We start from the raw sequence: 15,845 nt of genomic DNA, 5'->3' as shown, positions 1-15,845 counted from the left end.
GACCCCTGATGTTGGCTCTTGATTCTCATGCATCCCAATCTCATGCTCCTCAACATCCTATTCTACTGCCTAACCCCACCCCCATTCTCTTGATCCATGGTGTCCCCTCACATCACCGACACTGATCCATGGCTTCATCTTCGTTAGACTTCCCAATCTATGACTCTGCAATTCTGTACCATATTCCTGGCCTCAATCTCACAGCTGACCCCTGAACCCACTTAAATGAAGGCCACTCTTCAACGTTGGCCCATGGTCAAGATCCCATTTGCCTCTATAAGATTCTACCTGTTCTCTTTTGAATGAGATCTTTAACTAAAACATTGTCGCTTCTCTCAGTTGGACATTAAAAGAATTGATGTGCTATCTCAAAAATGTGCGCTGTCCCCTGTATATTTGCCAATATTAATGACTCAATTAAAATCACTGAAGTAAATCATCTGTTCATTATCTCTTTGCTGTTTGTGGAGTTTGCTGTGTGCAAATTGGCTACAAATATTGATATTTCAAACCTCTTCAAAGTGATTCTGAGTCAGTGAACTTGAGTAATATAAATCCAGAAGATGTTGGAAATCCTCAGCTGGTTACACAGTATCTGTGGAGCATTATACTAGCTCTGTGCTGCTCTTTGATAAAGAAAATCAGAGTTCTGTATATGCATTCTTGAATGCATTGTGCATCAGTCACTGTTATCCATAATCTGATTAAATTTGATAAAAGCCAAGAAGCAAAGTCAGTTCATATCATTTATCAAGCAGTTTAAAATGAATTTTAAAGGTCCCCAGACTGTCCAACCAAGTGCTTGCAATCTTTTGTAAGTAGGTTTTAACATCTGTTAGAAATGCTGCAATTACTGTGAAACTGAAGCAATATGAAAGTAACTCTTTCAGTTGGCCTGACATTGCTTATTGTGATTTTATCCAAATCAACTGACTCACAATTTGTACCTTACGTTCTTTATTTTAGAGGAACAAATTGCATTACTTCAGCACAAACAATGCCTTGCCTTTGACCAATTGATGAATTTCCTGGCTACAAACCTGACCTTATTGATTAGATTAAATTAGATTCCCCACAGTGTAGAAACAGGCCCTTCCACCCAACAAGTCCATCCCAACCCTCCGAAGAGTAACCCACCCAGACCCATTTCCCTCTGACTAATGTACCTAACATTATGGACAATTTAACATGGCCAATTCACTTGACCTGCACATCTTTGGACTGTGGGAGGAAACCGGAGAACCCGGAGGAAATCCACGCAGACACGGGGAGTCTCACACAGAGTCACCCGAGGCTGGAATTGAACCTGAGACCCTGGTGCTGTGAGCCAGCAGTGCTAATCACTGAGCCACTGCTAAAGACCCACAGTGACCCCCACCCCCCAGTTGAAGTGCTGGTGGGCCTTGTGCTTTGTGATAATGAATATAGCTTGCAATCTGGTTGGCATTTTGGGTTCCTCTTTATTCTGCAACCTTGCTATTGCCCACTGGTTGAAGGGCAATTGGAATAGCCAGTTGCTCTGTACATAAACCCCACTCCTTCAAGACCATTCTGTAGTGGCACAGAGTAATAATTTAACAGATGCTAAACAGTTGTCATCATTCTTTGTTTTATGGGGTGCAGAGCCCGACTTAGCTCTTCTGAGTGCTCAGTATGTACCTTCTCCTGTATGGAGAAGGCTAGAGGTCTCAGTGAAGCAATTAAAACTGTCATTTACCAACTGCATGCTGTTATATCACTAAATTAGCAATGTATGTTTGGCAATAATTACCTGAAGCATTGCAATAACTGTTATTGGTACAGGGGTAATGCAGTCATAGAGTTATAGAGATCTACAGCATGGAAACAGACCTTTGGTCCAACTCGTCCATGCCGACAAGATATCCAAAATTAATCTAGTCCCATGTGCCAGCATTTGGCCCTTATCTCTCTAAACCCTTCCTATTCATATCCCTATCCAAATGCCTTTTAAATGTTGTAATTGTATCAGCCTCCACCATTTTCTCTGGCAGCTCATTCCATGTGAAAAAGTTGCCCCTTAAGTCCCTTTTAAATCTCTCTCCTCTCACCTTAAACCTATGTACTCTAGTTCTGGGCCCCACCCGGGGCAAAGACCTTGTCGATTTACCCCGTCCATTTGATCATGATTCACTGAGGGTAATAATTCACAATGATTCAGAATGTTTGATTCTTGAATATAAAAACAATCCAGTCTGAGACGTCCCATTTTCAGACGATAACAAGGGCACCATTGGTGGTTTCCTATGGTCCTGTTCATGAATATTGCAAGGAATTCCAACCAAAAAATGTTTGCTGTTACTGCCCTTGTAAATAGCATAGTTAACAAATGTACTTGCTTGATACTTTCAAGTGCCATTTCAAAGTGCTGGTTAGGCGTCCAATAAACTGCCATTGGTATTGAAGCATGAAAACTCTGAAAGATATCCGGGAGCTTTCAAAGCTTTTGAAATGAAGCTCTTAGGTAAGCTCTCAAAGGCATCGTCAAAACTCTCAAAGGCATCAATTGACATGTAATGCAATCAGCTACCTATACGTTGAAAAAAGGCAATAGTAAAAGCACAGCACAGAAATTAATAGCAATTAAGAATTTTCCTTTGAGAAAAAAAACACTTTTCAGCCTCCACGACCTATTACAGCAAATCTATAAAACCAAAAAAAATTATAAAAATGAGAATTATAAAAACTATAAAATCAGTAACAAATAGGATAAATACATTATTCAATAAAAAAGATGAGATTCATAAAACCACCAATGACCATAAATTAAACCAATGAAAACCATAAAAGTGATAAGAACCCTAAAAGATATCTGAATCAAGATCAGCATCAGTTTTTAATGAGCTGGATTCCTCCTGTTATCTGAACCTAATCGTGCTTTTAATGATATGCTTGAGCTCTGCAGGCACTCCTTTTAGTGGTACTCTTTCATGAACCCTGCAAAGATAGCATGTAATGATTTGGTCAACTCATATCTTCTGCACACTGACTCTTCCGGTGTCACTTCAACTTGATTCTGTGCCATTTCAACCTCATCTTGCTACTGTACTGATTCAGCCTTCATCTGCTTTCTGCCATACCTTAGCTTCCTCCCACTCCTGCAGCCCCTTGACCTGTTCCTCAACTAACTCAACCTTCTCTACCACCTCGATATCTTCTTTCTCCTGCACTTCCACAATCATCTTCTACAATGTCACCTCAACGTCCTCCTGTGCTCCCAAATCTCCTCATTCTTGTTGATGTCGTCCTGTTCCTCTTCTGCATTGGCATCCACCTGCTCCTCACCTCATTCTCCTGTTCCTTGTGCTCCTTTCCATCTCTTCTTCCACAACTGTGACTTCCTCTTCTGTCATTGTAGCCTCCTCCTCTTTGATTTCCATCTCCTAGTCCTCCTCTACCGAGATATCAGGAGATAGAGAATGTAGGATGAGGGAAAGAAAAAGCATGAATTAAGGGAAAGCAATAAAGAGACTGTGTGGGGTCAAGAATGAGAGGTCAAGGGTGAGATGGACAAAGAGAGGGAGATGACAGAGAGATATTGATTGGCAACCAAGGGTGAGAGAGATTAAGATGAATCAGGGTGATAGTTATGGGTGAAGACATCGAGGGGAACCCAAGCTGAAGGAATTTAGAATTGAGTGGGAGACATCAAGGGAACTTAGTCTTGTTAGGAAGCAGCCTCCAGCCCCTACTGATCAGATATCAGAGTCACCTCTACCACAGTTTGGCCACCCTGCATTATTGTTGAACTGTCTGTGCAGCCTGGTTTGCAGAAATCCTTGTGTCAGCGAGTCATAGAGATGTACAGCATGGAAACAGAACCTTCGGTCCAGCTCATCTGATCCAATTTTACTGAATCATAACAAAATAAATAAACTACCAAAGTTTGTGAGATCGTAAAGTATTTTTTGTCAGTTTTGTGACGCATAATATTAAAAAAAGGTCCATAAATTTGTCCTCCATAGCCAATATACATTTGACCACTAGTCCATTTCCATTGAAATTGTCACTAACATACTTCTTGACATTTTTGGGAATTATAAATCTTTTGTGGTAGACCAGCAAGTCATGTAGGAGGTTGAGGTAGCTACGTTGTTATGAGTACTCTTTCCAAATATAGTTGCTAGGAATTTGCGCTGTCCATTCTGCAATTAAAAAAAAACTCCTGTGACTGTGCATACTTAGCATCAGCTTTCTGGGCTGTTCAAATTTCCTCTAGTTTCTGGGTTGTGGCCAGTAAGGTAGTCAAGGAAGTACATGACTCCACATCTTCAACGAAATGTACATTGTTTTGTGTAGGTTTCCCCATGGGAATGTGGGAAAATGTGTCTGCAGGGGTTTGCTGTTTACCTTGGATACACTCCACAATGCATCACACGTAATGAGTCATAAGCAAAGCCTTTTTGAGTTACCAGTGGCATTACCTCTTGGTGTAGCAATGGATCAATTTCCTCTATCCCTCCTTTAAGTACAGGTGTGGAAACGTTCTTGGAATGAATAGACATACCTTTTGGCATCTGGCCTTAGTGTAATATGGAAAGACATATACAGCTTCCCAGGCCAGTTAATAATTCTGGAAATTCTCACCTGAATTTTTCCATTTGTCCCCATTGTTTAGTTCCTCCACATTCTGGGCAAGTTATAAGTTTCAGCAAGTTGCCTGGCTCAATAATAAGCACTCCTGATTTTGAATCAAGTTTTGTAATTTCTCTTCATTACATTGAATTGCAACAGTCAACATTCCCACTTCTTCAGTTGAAGGCCCTCTGCACTGAAGTGTCATATAGTTGATGTCTGGAGAAAATCAAGCTTCAGCCACTGTACTGTGTCAGGAATAATTACCACCCCTGCTCAGTGTCTAAATTGAAAGTCGTTACGTGGTTGAAGATTATAATGTCAACATGCCAAAAATCCTGCTTAGACTTTGTGACCTCATCCAGAAAGGGCACTTCATGTTCACCTTCCATTTCATGGACTCTGATCAATAAAACGGGCGTTCCTTTAAATCTTTGAGCTGGTATTGGAAGTTTTCTGCTACAGCAGAATCCCCCTGCAGAAGTTGACAGTCTCCATTTATGTCTGGGTGAGGGTCTTTGCCAAAGTGCAGCCATGGAGTAATGGCAATGAATGGCAGTGCCTTTTCACTCTGCCCTTTCACTCTGATTTGTTGTAGGGCTCTCTCATTTAACTGGGGGCCAGTTGAGATTATTAGCGTAGGAATAATATTTTGCTGCAGGGCACTGGATATCTGTGTCAAATTTTCTATGATTTATGGGAACTTTCCTTTGAAAATAGCAGTAGGAATCAAAGGCTTTGAGGACTTTATGATATTTAGGGGATCTGTCATTAATCACTTGCTGTCTTAAAATATTGGCAGAGCAGTTGCCAATTGTAAATAGGAGAATAATGACATTCCCACTTTCTGGCTTCTGAGCTAGTCTGGATGTGGCCCTGTCCTGATTGAATCAATGATGTCAGTTTCTCCAGCAGGTAATGCAATTGATGCTTTTCATATGCACCAGGAGCTTGAATGAAAGTAAGGGTTTGTCATCGTTTTGTGCACTTCCAGTCAGCTGTCATGGGGATCTGGCAATTGTGAGTTGGGCTGATTACTGCTGTGGGCATTGCTCTGGGCTGGGGCAAGGTTCGGTCACTCTCACCTTTATCAGCATCTGCTGGCATCCCTCATACACCTTCACTACCACTGTCACTGTGTTTAAATATCACAAGTCGGTTCTGGGAGGCTTCAAGAGATAAGGACTGCACACTATGTTAGGGCAAAGTGATGAGAATGTATTAACTATTTACAGTTTTACAGAGGCCTGATTGAGCTGGACTTCACTAGAACCTTTGTCACTCAGACCCCAGTTCCATGTGACCTGATATGTGACTGATGATACAATGTAGCTATGAGCATATAATTATTAGTTCCATGTACTGTTTTCTCTTAGGGGTGTTTGTTTACCTGCTGGAGGAATCCGAAACAGTGGTCGCCTTTGAAGCTTTGACAGCAGGAAAATCTGTAACGATTCAGATAAAGAATCGGGGTAGAGCAGAAGATTGCTGTTTTGACTGTTGCAGCCATGTAAACCTAGCTCTACAGTGTAACAATGGTAAGTCAAGGTGGGAGATTACATTCCAATCATTGTCTCATCTGCTGTATAGAATGTTTGACCACAAATGTATTCAAAGCTCATATATTGCAGTGCATATTTTTGTGCGTTGATAATTACAATAAGCCTGTATGGATGTGTACAGAGTGTCTGCATTGATGTTCCTGTGTAAGAACATTAGTTCAAGATTGGTCTAATTAATCTTATTCTATATCATTCTCATTAGATAGGGGGCAAGCTCAGGAGAACACAGTTTTACATAGATATACAGAACAAAAGCAGGCCATTTTATCCAAACCATCTGTACTAGTGTTTACGTTGCTCTGTTGCTCCACATCTGTCTTTCCTCAGCATCAATCTCTATTCCTTTTTTTTCAACCATTTCTCCTTAAATGCTATTACCTATGGTAGCAGTTTTCACATTCTCATGATTCGTTAGATTGAGGTTTCTCCTGAATCCGGCTTGATTTATTTTGCTGATTATCCTATATTGATGGCCTCTAGTCCTATTCTCCATATGTGGAAATACTGGCTTGAACTTTTCCCAGACCCTGTAAGATGTCTTTGGAGGTGGGGTTGGGCTTAGAGGTATGGGGAAACTCTGAAAGAAACTTGGTAGATTATCCCTTGGAATTGGTCTCACCACCGTGCCCCTTTCCCAGAGACGTGCTCCCATTGGGGGCAACAGCTACCCATCTATAGCCTTACTTTCTAAATGTCACATTGACCTCTTCAGCACCACTGTGTCTGCAGCTCAGATGAGGCAAGAATGGTATGATGGGGTCACTGCAATAAGCCAAGCATGTGTTCAGGTTACAGTAAAGGAATCAAATCATTCTTCACAGCCTGCCTGCTGGGAATGCTTTCATTTGCAAATGGTTCATCTGCAAGAGGCTCAAATGGCTTATGGTGGGAATCAGGTTGTGGCCTTCAGTAGCATCAGTATCGCCACTTCATTTTGTCAACCCTCTCAGTTGTCAGAGCCCCAAATTATTCATATATCGAACTATATTTAACCCTTGCAGGAAGATACAGAAAAAGAGGTTGTCAGTGGGCATTGTGTGGTGGTGTGGAGTAGTTTGCAGTGAAGGTCAAAGCTTGAGGACAGCCATTAGACATCCCCACATTCCAAGTAAAAATAAAAAAATTCCCTCGCTCTGAGTACTGAAAGTCCATCAACAAGCAAATCACTGTCAAAAAGTGCAACAGGACAAAATAATTTCAATTAACCTGCAAAAATAAGGACTTCAAATGGTCTCATTTTGCTTATTGGGATTTTATCCAACTCAACTGACTCACAATTTGTACCTTACATTCTGTAATTTAGAGGAACAAATTACATTACATCAGCACAAACAATGCCTTGTCTTTGACCAATTGATGAACTTAGTGACCTTGTAGTTTCTGGTCACAGACCCACAGTGAGCCCCAGTTGAAATACTGGTAAGGCTTGTCCTTTTGGGAATAAATATAACTCATGGTCTGGTTGGCATTTGGTGGTGTTCTTTATTCTGCAACCTTAAGACATGGTTGACGGCAATTGGAATGGTCAGGTGGTGTACATAAACTCCTGTCCTTCAAGACTTCTGCTGGAGTAAGACCATTCTGCAATGGCTCAGAGTGATAATTTAACAGATGCTAAAGAGTTGTCATTATTCTTCTTTATCTTATGTGGAGCAGAGCCCCATTTAACTGATAGAGCTATAGAGTCATAGAGTCATGGAGATGTACAGCGCAGAAACAGACCCTTCGGTCCAACATGTCCATGCCGACTAGATATCCCAACCCAATCGAGTCCCATCTGCCAGCACCTGGCCCATATCCCTCCAAATCCTTTCTATTCATAAACCGTTTAAATGCTTTTTAAATGCTGTAATTGTACCAGCCTCCACCACTTCCTCTGGCAGCTCATTCCATATGCCATACCACCCTCTGAGTGAAAAAGTTGCCCCTTAGGTCTCTTTTATATCTTTCCCCTCTCATCCTAAACTTATACCCTCTAGTTCTGGAATCCCCCACCCCAAGAAAGAGACTTTGTCTATTTATCCTATCCATGCCTCTCATGATTTTGTAAATCTCTATAAGGTTACCCCTCAACTCTTCGGAGTGATCTGTATGCACCTGGCAAACTGGTGATATGGAGAGGTCTCAGTGAAGTAATTTAAGCCGTCATTTACAAACTTTATGCTGTTATCCTATATAACTAAATTAGCAATGCATGTTTGGCAATAATTACCTTGAGCATTACAATAAATGTTACTGAGGCTGGGCCATGCAGTCATTTGACAACGATTCACCAAGAGTAATAATTCACTATGATTTAGAATATTTGATTCTTGAGTATAAAAAGATTCAGTCTGAGGTGTTCCCATGGTTCAGATGACCATTGGTGAAAATGAAAAGTGCGAGGAATCCCATCCAGAACCATTTTTCCCTTCTTCTGCTCTTTTAAGGGTCAAATGTTCTTACTTGATATCTCAAAATGCCATTTCAAAGTGTTGGGTAGTCGTCCGATAAACTGTCATTGGCATCAAAGCATGTAAACGCTGAAAGATGTCCAGAAGCTTTCAATAGGCAAAAGAAGAACTGACTCAAGAGTAAGTCATACCGTTAGTGAGCAAAGAAGAAGTCTGGAAATAGACAGATCAATCCATTGTATTCCTGAAGTTCAAAATCTTGAAAGATTCATATTAGAAGCTAGTACAGTGAGTAGAACAGACATCAGATGGTAACAGTCATCGTCAAAGCTGTCAGACAAGAAAACCTGAAAGGCCCAGCATTTAAAAATAATGGTTTGTAAAAACGTGCCAATTAGGACACAGCCATAAAGCAAGAAGAAATCAAACATCTACTTACATAAGGAGATTCATGAGGTAGAACAGGCAACAGATCAATGAATATTTTGTGACTGAATGATTATGCAGCAACAGTTCAAAGGACAACAGATAAAACATTTCATAGGGCTCTCTTGACTCATGGCAGAACCCAAACAGAAGACAGCATTCATTGAGATCAGTAATATCAGCAGAAGAACTTTGTTTCATACTGCCTGCAAGATGGAAACTTGTGACTATACTGGATGGAGACAAATGGTTTTCACTGCTATCGACACTGAAGAGAGTTCATTGGTTCATTTGGGTTCATTGATACGTCTTCAACAGACGCAGATATCATACAATAAACCATATCTTGTTTAAGACAAGAGCCTCTTAACATTAGACTACCAAGTGGTTTTCCTGTCCCATACTAGACTTACCAAGCCCCACAGATCCCTATCTTGAAAAGGTATGGTGATAGCAAATGGGGAGGTGATAGACTAGTGGCATTGTCACTGGATTATTAACCCAGAGACCCAGGTAATATCCTGGGAACCTAAGTTCAAATCCTATCATGGTAAAATTTGAATTCAATAAAAAAAATCTGGGATGAAGAGACTAATGTTGACCATAAGTCATTGTTGCCTGTTGGGAAAAACCATTCTGATTCACTAATATCCTATAGGGAAGGAAACTACTGTCCTTACCTGGTCTAGCATATATGTGACTCAAGATCAACAACAATGTTGTTGACTCTTAACTACCCTTTGGGTGATAAATGCCGGCCTGGCCAATGATGCTCGCATTCTGTGAATGAAGAAAATCAAATCCACCAAACAATGTCAGATTCATTGGTGAAGATTCATCAATTTTTAGGTAGAGAAAATTCTGCAAAATCACCGTATCAAAGATTTTCAGAATTCTAAGATGCTTAATTCATGTAGCCGTCATCCTTTTTTTTCCCAGAAGACACCCCACCAGTGCACTCCCTCCTGTTAGATATAACCTTGCATTCTTGGTATCATTCTTGTAAATCCTTTTTGCATCCTCTCCAGGTCCTTAATATTTTATATAATATGTTGACCAGAATTGTATGCAGTATACTAGGTGTGATCTAGCCCAAGGTTGATATAAATGTAGCATAGCCTTTTCACATTTTAATTCTATCTCTCTACAATAAACCCTAGGATTCATCTTGGTTTCTTTCATGACCTTGTGTACCTGCGTCACTCTGCTAAATGACTTGTACCTCCAGATCCCTTTGATGATCTATTCCATTTAGTTTCCTGTTCTCTGTTCTTGGCAAAATGTAGTACTTCACTTTATCTCTGTTGATTAATCATAGCTCCTATGAACTTTGCCTTCTTCAACAATTAACATTAAAGAAACATGTACAAAACTATGTTTCTCATCTCAAACAGATTTGCATTAGGTTACAGTTTAAAATCGCACATTAAATTTATTAAAGGAGTTGCCTGAGGTTCTGAAATTCCCGTATACAATCAATCTTGCATACTTAGAATTGTTAATTAAAGTGTTTGCACATATTAATCCAGTAATGGATCAGTTGCAAATACAGCAATAAACCGGCCTGAAAAGAAAACATACCACTCTAATTTAAAATACATAATTCATCAGTACTTAGTAGAATAGTCCCTTTAAAGACTGAATAAACAACAACCTGCACTTTCTGCGATCATTTCAAAATAAGGGATTGTCTATTAAAGGCAGAGAGACTTTGAAAGGGGGTGTCAATTAATTCACTTATAGAGATAACTATTGTGTGGAACAGAGTAAAAGCCAACAGTATGGGTTCAATTGCTATGCTGGCCGTAGTAGTCATGGAGGCCTTCCTCCTTCCCTTATCCAATACTTGTGGAGTGGTCACCTTCAAGTTATACATAACCAATTGACTCTCTCTTATGAAGAGACAAGTCTGTTATCCATTGTTGGCTCAAACCTCTTACATTACAATATATTGAAAACCTCAATTAAACCATGCCCTGACCTTTTACATTATAGGGAATACAGTCCTAGTTTGAATAATCTTTCATCATAATTTGACCTGGGTCCACAGCTATCCTGATAAATCCATGCTGTACTCTCTCCAAGACCAAATGTCTTTCCAATGTTGTGATGCATAGAATTGCTAACAGTACTCTTAATTTTGTATTACCAGGGCTTTGTATGTCTTCAGTGCAATTTTATTTCCCTTTACTTATAAAGGCAGTATTTGATGAGCTTTGTTGGTAATTTTCTGCACCTTGTCAACACATCTTAATCATCTGTATACCTCAACCCAATCTCTTTAGATGTCCACTGCTATGAGCTTTCCATCATTTAGAAAGTGCCCTGTTCTATCTTTTTTGGATCCAAAGTGAATGACCTCATTTAGATACATTTGCCGTGTTTCATGTAGTCATTTAATCCATTAATGTCTTTTTGCATTTTACTCTTCCATCCAGACTGCCTATAATGCCAGCATTCTTTGTGTCATCAATAAATTTGGAAATGTGGCATTCTATCACATCATCTCAGTCATTAATAAGTATGGTAAATAGTTGAGGCCCAAGACATAGATTCTGTTAGTTGGAGTACCTGCTTATAATTCCTTCTCTCTGTATCCTGCTTGGGTAATTATTTAACCAGGATAATAGTTTGCTTTCAATTCTATGAGCCCAACTTTAGCTGACAGTTTGTCTGAATAGAGGAGGTGGAATCTTTTAATTTTCTTGGTTGGGCATTAACCTAATGTAGCAGATAGGAATTGTCTGATTTTTTTTTCTTTATGCATTGCATCAATCAAACCCACTTTTTGTCTGAGTTTACCATTTTCCCGTCTTTTAAATATGTTTTCTGTGAGTCACAAGCTTCTGACATGCACTGTAATGTGTACCTGGAATTTGAAGGTCTTTGTAACATAGGGAGATACAAAGCCAGTTGCCCAAAATGAGTATGGCATCATTAGGCAGTATGGTGGCTAAGTGATTAGCACTGCTGCCTCACAGTAGTAGGGATCTGAGTTCAATTCCAGCCTCAGGCAACTATTTGTGAGGGGTTTGCGCGTTCTTCCAGTGTCTGTATGGATTTCCTCCCACAGTCCAAAGATATGTGGGTCAGGTGGATCATCCACGGGAAATGCAGGATTATAGAGATGCTGTGTGTCTGCGTGGGGTGCTCTTTGCAGGGTTGTAGTGAACTTGATCAGCCAAATGGCCTACTCCCACACTGGAGGGATTTTATGATTTACATGTGAATTCAAACATAGCAGCTTGTGATGTGAGTGAACAATCTAACTCTTCCTTCACTTCCTGTCAAAAACAAATCACTGTCCTAAATATTTTTAGCAGGTTATTTCCAATTAAGATTCCTAGTTTCACTTTCTAAGGACTTGGACATAAAAAAACCCTACTTATGAATACATTTTATGAATACTTGTTAATGGATGCTTGAGTCTTCACCATGTTAATGCATAGGTCATCTGATATTGGATGAAGATATGCAGAGAACAACCTTCATCGTTAGCACTGGGATGATTGGCTCTCTGGAAACCATGACAATATTTCTCAGTACCACAGTGGAACCTCAGACACAACAAAATGGCACAATGGAAGTGGTATTCTCTTCTGTGTTAATGCCTCTGGTGTGCAGCAATGAGGGGAAGATTGAGTCTGCAAAAAGTGATGAACAAGAGTAAGTCTTAAAACATTTTTAAGTTTCATACCCAGATTTCAGATTCATCCCTGGAATCTAATGCAGAAAAACCTTTCAACGGCATATGGAGGTCTCAAAAAGCATATCAGGGATAAAGATTAGACAGTGTGGAAATCACTCACTGGCACCAAGATAAAGCTGCCAACAACAGAATTGGGAAATTGTGGTCGCTGGGGTTTGGGAAGAGCTCAGGACAACAGAGCTCATTTGCCTTTCGGACTTTAATAGTTTTGTGGCCTCTCAGGCCTCCTTGGTGTCCTATGCATATCTCTGCGAGATAGATTAGCCAACGGAATTAGAGGAATTCTGTGTTAAGTACTCCCCTGCTCATTTCACCTTGATTGAGGAGAGTTCAAATCCACTCTTGTGCCCCCCACCCAACCCCACCACCCATGACTTTGCAGTATTCCTGGGAACCCATTTTGTCCAGTGGCATATGCTGTTGTCATGTGGATCCTGTGGCATCGGGCCCTAGTTTGCATTTTGGAAAAGGTTTCCTGTTTGAAATGGTTTGGTGATTTAGCCAATCTACTCAATGTCCTACCCAAGAGAGGATGGCTGGTATGTTTGTGTGCTTGTTTCACCAAATGGTACATGAACTAACATCACTGTAAACGCTACTGCCTTGATTCCATTAGATGGAAGCAACTGAAATTGGGTGAATTATATCATTTAGAATGCACTTGTTCAAACGTGTGTACTTTTTGTTGCACTGATAGGCTGACATTGTGGTTAGTATTGCTGCCTCACAGCATCAGGGACTCAAGTTTGATTCTACCCTCGGCCAACTGTCTGTGTGGAGTTTGCACATTCTCCCCTTGTCTGCATTGGTTCCCTCGGAGTAGTCAGTGTGGAAACAGGCAATTTGGCCCCACGAGTCTATACCAACCCTCCAAAGAGCATCCCACTCCTGTAACCATAGCTAATGCACCCAACCAACACATCCCTGAACACTATGGGTAACTTAGCATTGCCAATCCACCTGACTTGCACATCTTCGGACTGTGGGAGGAAACCCGAGGAAGGAATCAAACATGGGTCCCTGGTGCTTTGAGGCAGCAGTGCTAACCACTGAGCCACTACAGGTTAGGTGGATTGGCCATGCTATGCCCATAGTGTTGAGGGATGTGCAAGCTAAGTGGCTTAAACATGGGAAATGTAGGGTCACATGCATAGGTTTAGGGTTGGGTTTGTGTGAGATGCTGTTCAGAAGGGGGTCTGAGTGTGTACTTAGTGGGATGGAGGGCCTGTTTCCACACTGTAGGGATTCTGATATTGGACCACATTATTACAATGCATGGGAGACGTTTTGTTTTGTTCATGAATTTGAAAGCACTGCAAGCCCAGCAGGAAATAATCTCTGCTACACTAAAAGAAAGAAATATTCAAGTCGGGACTAAATCGGGAGCCTTAGCTGAAGTAACAAAGTTTGACCATTGTAAGTTTAGAATTTAAAAATTTGTCTTTTCCTATATTATGCTTTACCTCTTATGCTGAACCTGACACATTAAATCTTTAGGCCCCAGTTTAGTTTCATCTGGGGACCAGTATTTATCATACAGGCAACACAGCAATCATTAATCCTGAGGTTTCCAAACCAGAACCTTGAGCTAACAATCAATGGCCACTATTCTGACCATTTATTCAGGAGACCGATGCATGGAAAGGCATAAATTAGGATTATTAAAAAAACTACTTTTGTTTTTTTTTTCTAAATGTTAGTTTCAACTTAATTTTTGTGTGTGTTCTCCCCCACCACTCCACTAACATTTTAAAAATAAATTTACAGTTTTAGCTCAACTGGTTGTTTTGGAGCAGGAGGGTTGAAAGCAGAAAAGTCCTCGACTGGTGGACACCGCAGTTTACCAGAGATCGTAACTGAACAAGTATTAAACCCAGTACCATATGAATTTAGCTTTGAGATGTTGGTGCGAGGTCCCTGTCTCCTAGCAGGTAAGAGACTTCACAGTATAAAATCTATCAAAGCCTTTTAGTAACAATATTTATCACTCTCTTCTTATGCAAAGAATCATTAATTGAATACTTACTGAAGAAATCCATTTTTTCCATCAGAAACTATAACATGACAGAGAAATGGTCTGATAGATAGAATCCTTTAAGTGGACATTGCCATTTTCTTATAGTAATTCTTTTATTTATGGGAGCTAATATAGGATACATGATCAATTGAAATAGTTTAGTTTCAATAGTTATTGAGTATTTGGTGTTCAAGGGCATCAGCAGATTTTGAATTTGTAATGACGCCTTTTACTTGATTGAAAATAATTAAGAAAAAGGCATGCTTATTTCAAAGTTAATTATACAGAAGGAAATTTTAATTGGGAGATTAAATACTTATAATACAGACAATTTCTTCACCATCACTGAGTCAAATTCATGCAACACTCTTCCTAACAGCACTGTGGATATTCCTACACTGGAAATACCGCAATGGTTTACAAAAGCAGCTCACCAGCAACTTCTCCAGGACAGTGAGGGACGGGCAACAAATGCTAGGCTAACCAGCAGTGATACATCCCATGAATGAATGAATAATAGAAGAGTACTGTAATAACTGGGAAATCTCAACTGGAAAGGAATGTCATTTACTGTTCCACAAGACAATAGAGCCACCACTGTGTCGGCTTGTTTTTTAAATATATCGTGAATCTGATTTTTTTTAGCTTATAGTGCTCTTGCACGTGACAGAGCGGCATTTTTCTCCTATTACCAAATCACCATGACATTTTTGTTTTAGCCACTACTCATGTAGCCACTGTTACTGCTTTATATTAACTTTATCATTTTATATTGAGAAGTGCTCTTTTACACAATGGAACAGTTTCCTCCACCAACAAATCACCATGACTCTAGCTCTGCTTTACTTATAAATATTTCCAAATTAACCTTTCTCAGAAATGCAATTGCATAGCTCTGGAGTAGGTAGTACATGAACCTGAGTATTCAGGCTCAGAGGGAGGGGCACTACCACTGCACCACAAGAGCAAACTGGGTCTGCTTTTTTTAATTACTCAACCTGTTCAGGGATGCTATGACATTGACTCGAACATTGACTCGAACATTGACCTCCTGGCTCAGAGGTAGGGGCTCTGCTATTTTTTATACCCAGAAGTGTTACCACACACAACTTAGTGATGTTCCCACCATCAAATCACTGTGACAT

The 15,845-nt window shown here is 40.1% G+C and overlaps 1 protein-coding gene across 6 annotated transcripts in view; it reads left to right on the top strand.

Moving 5' to 3' along the window:
* vwa5b2 (von Willebrand factor A domain containing 5B2) overlaps positions 1 to 15,845 on the top strand; it is a 167,272-nt gene that overhangs the window by 67,545 nt on the left and 83,882 nt on the right. For all 6 annotated transcript variants that reach the window (XM_043702443.2, XM_087993475.1, XM_043702439.2 and 3 more), the window contains exons 4-6: positions 5,970 to 6,131; positions 12,424 to 12,640; positions 14,451 to 14,614. In XM_043702443.2, the coding sequence (XP_043558378.2) occupies positions 5,970 to 6,131; positions 12,424 to 12,640; positions 14,451 to 14,614 (543 nt within the window). The remainder of the gene's footprint in view (positions 1 to 5,969; positions 6,132 to 12,423; positions 12,641 to 14,450; positions 14,615 to 15,845) is intronic.

This window comes from Chiloscyllium plagiosum, unplaced genomic scaffold (genome assembly GCF_037043375.1).
Source record: "Chiloscyllium plagiosum isolate Xiang-an unplaced genomic scaffold, Cpla_swu_hap1 HiC_scaffold_13, whole genome shotgun sequence".
Taxonomy (NCBI): Eukaryota; Metazoa; Chordata; class Chondrichthyes; order Orectolobiformes; family Hemiscylliidae; genus Chiloscyllium; species Chiloscyllium plagiosum.
The sequence above is the reverse complement of the archived record's forward strand: the minus strand, read 5'-3'. Positions and strand labels throughout refer to the sequence as shown.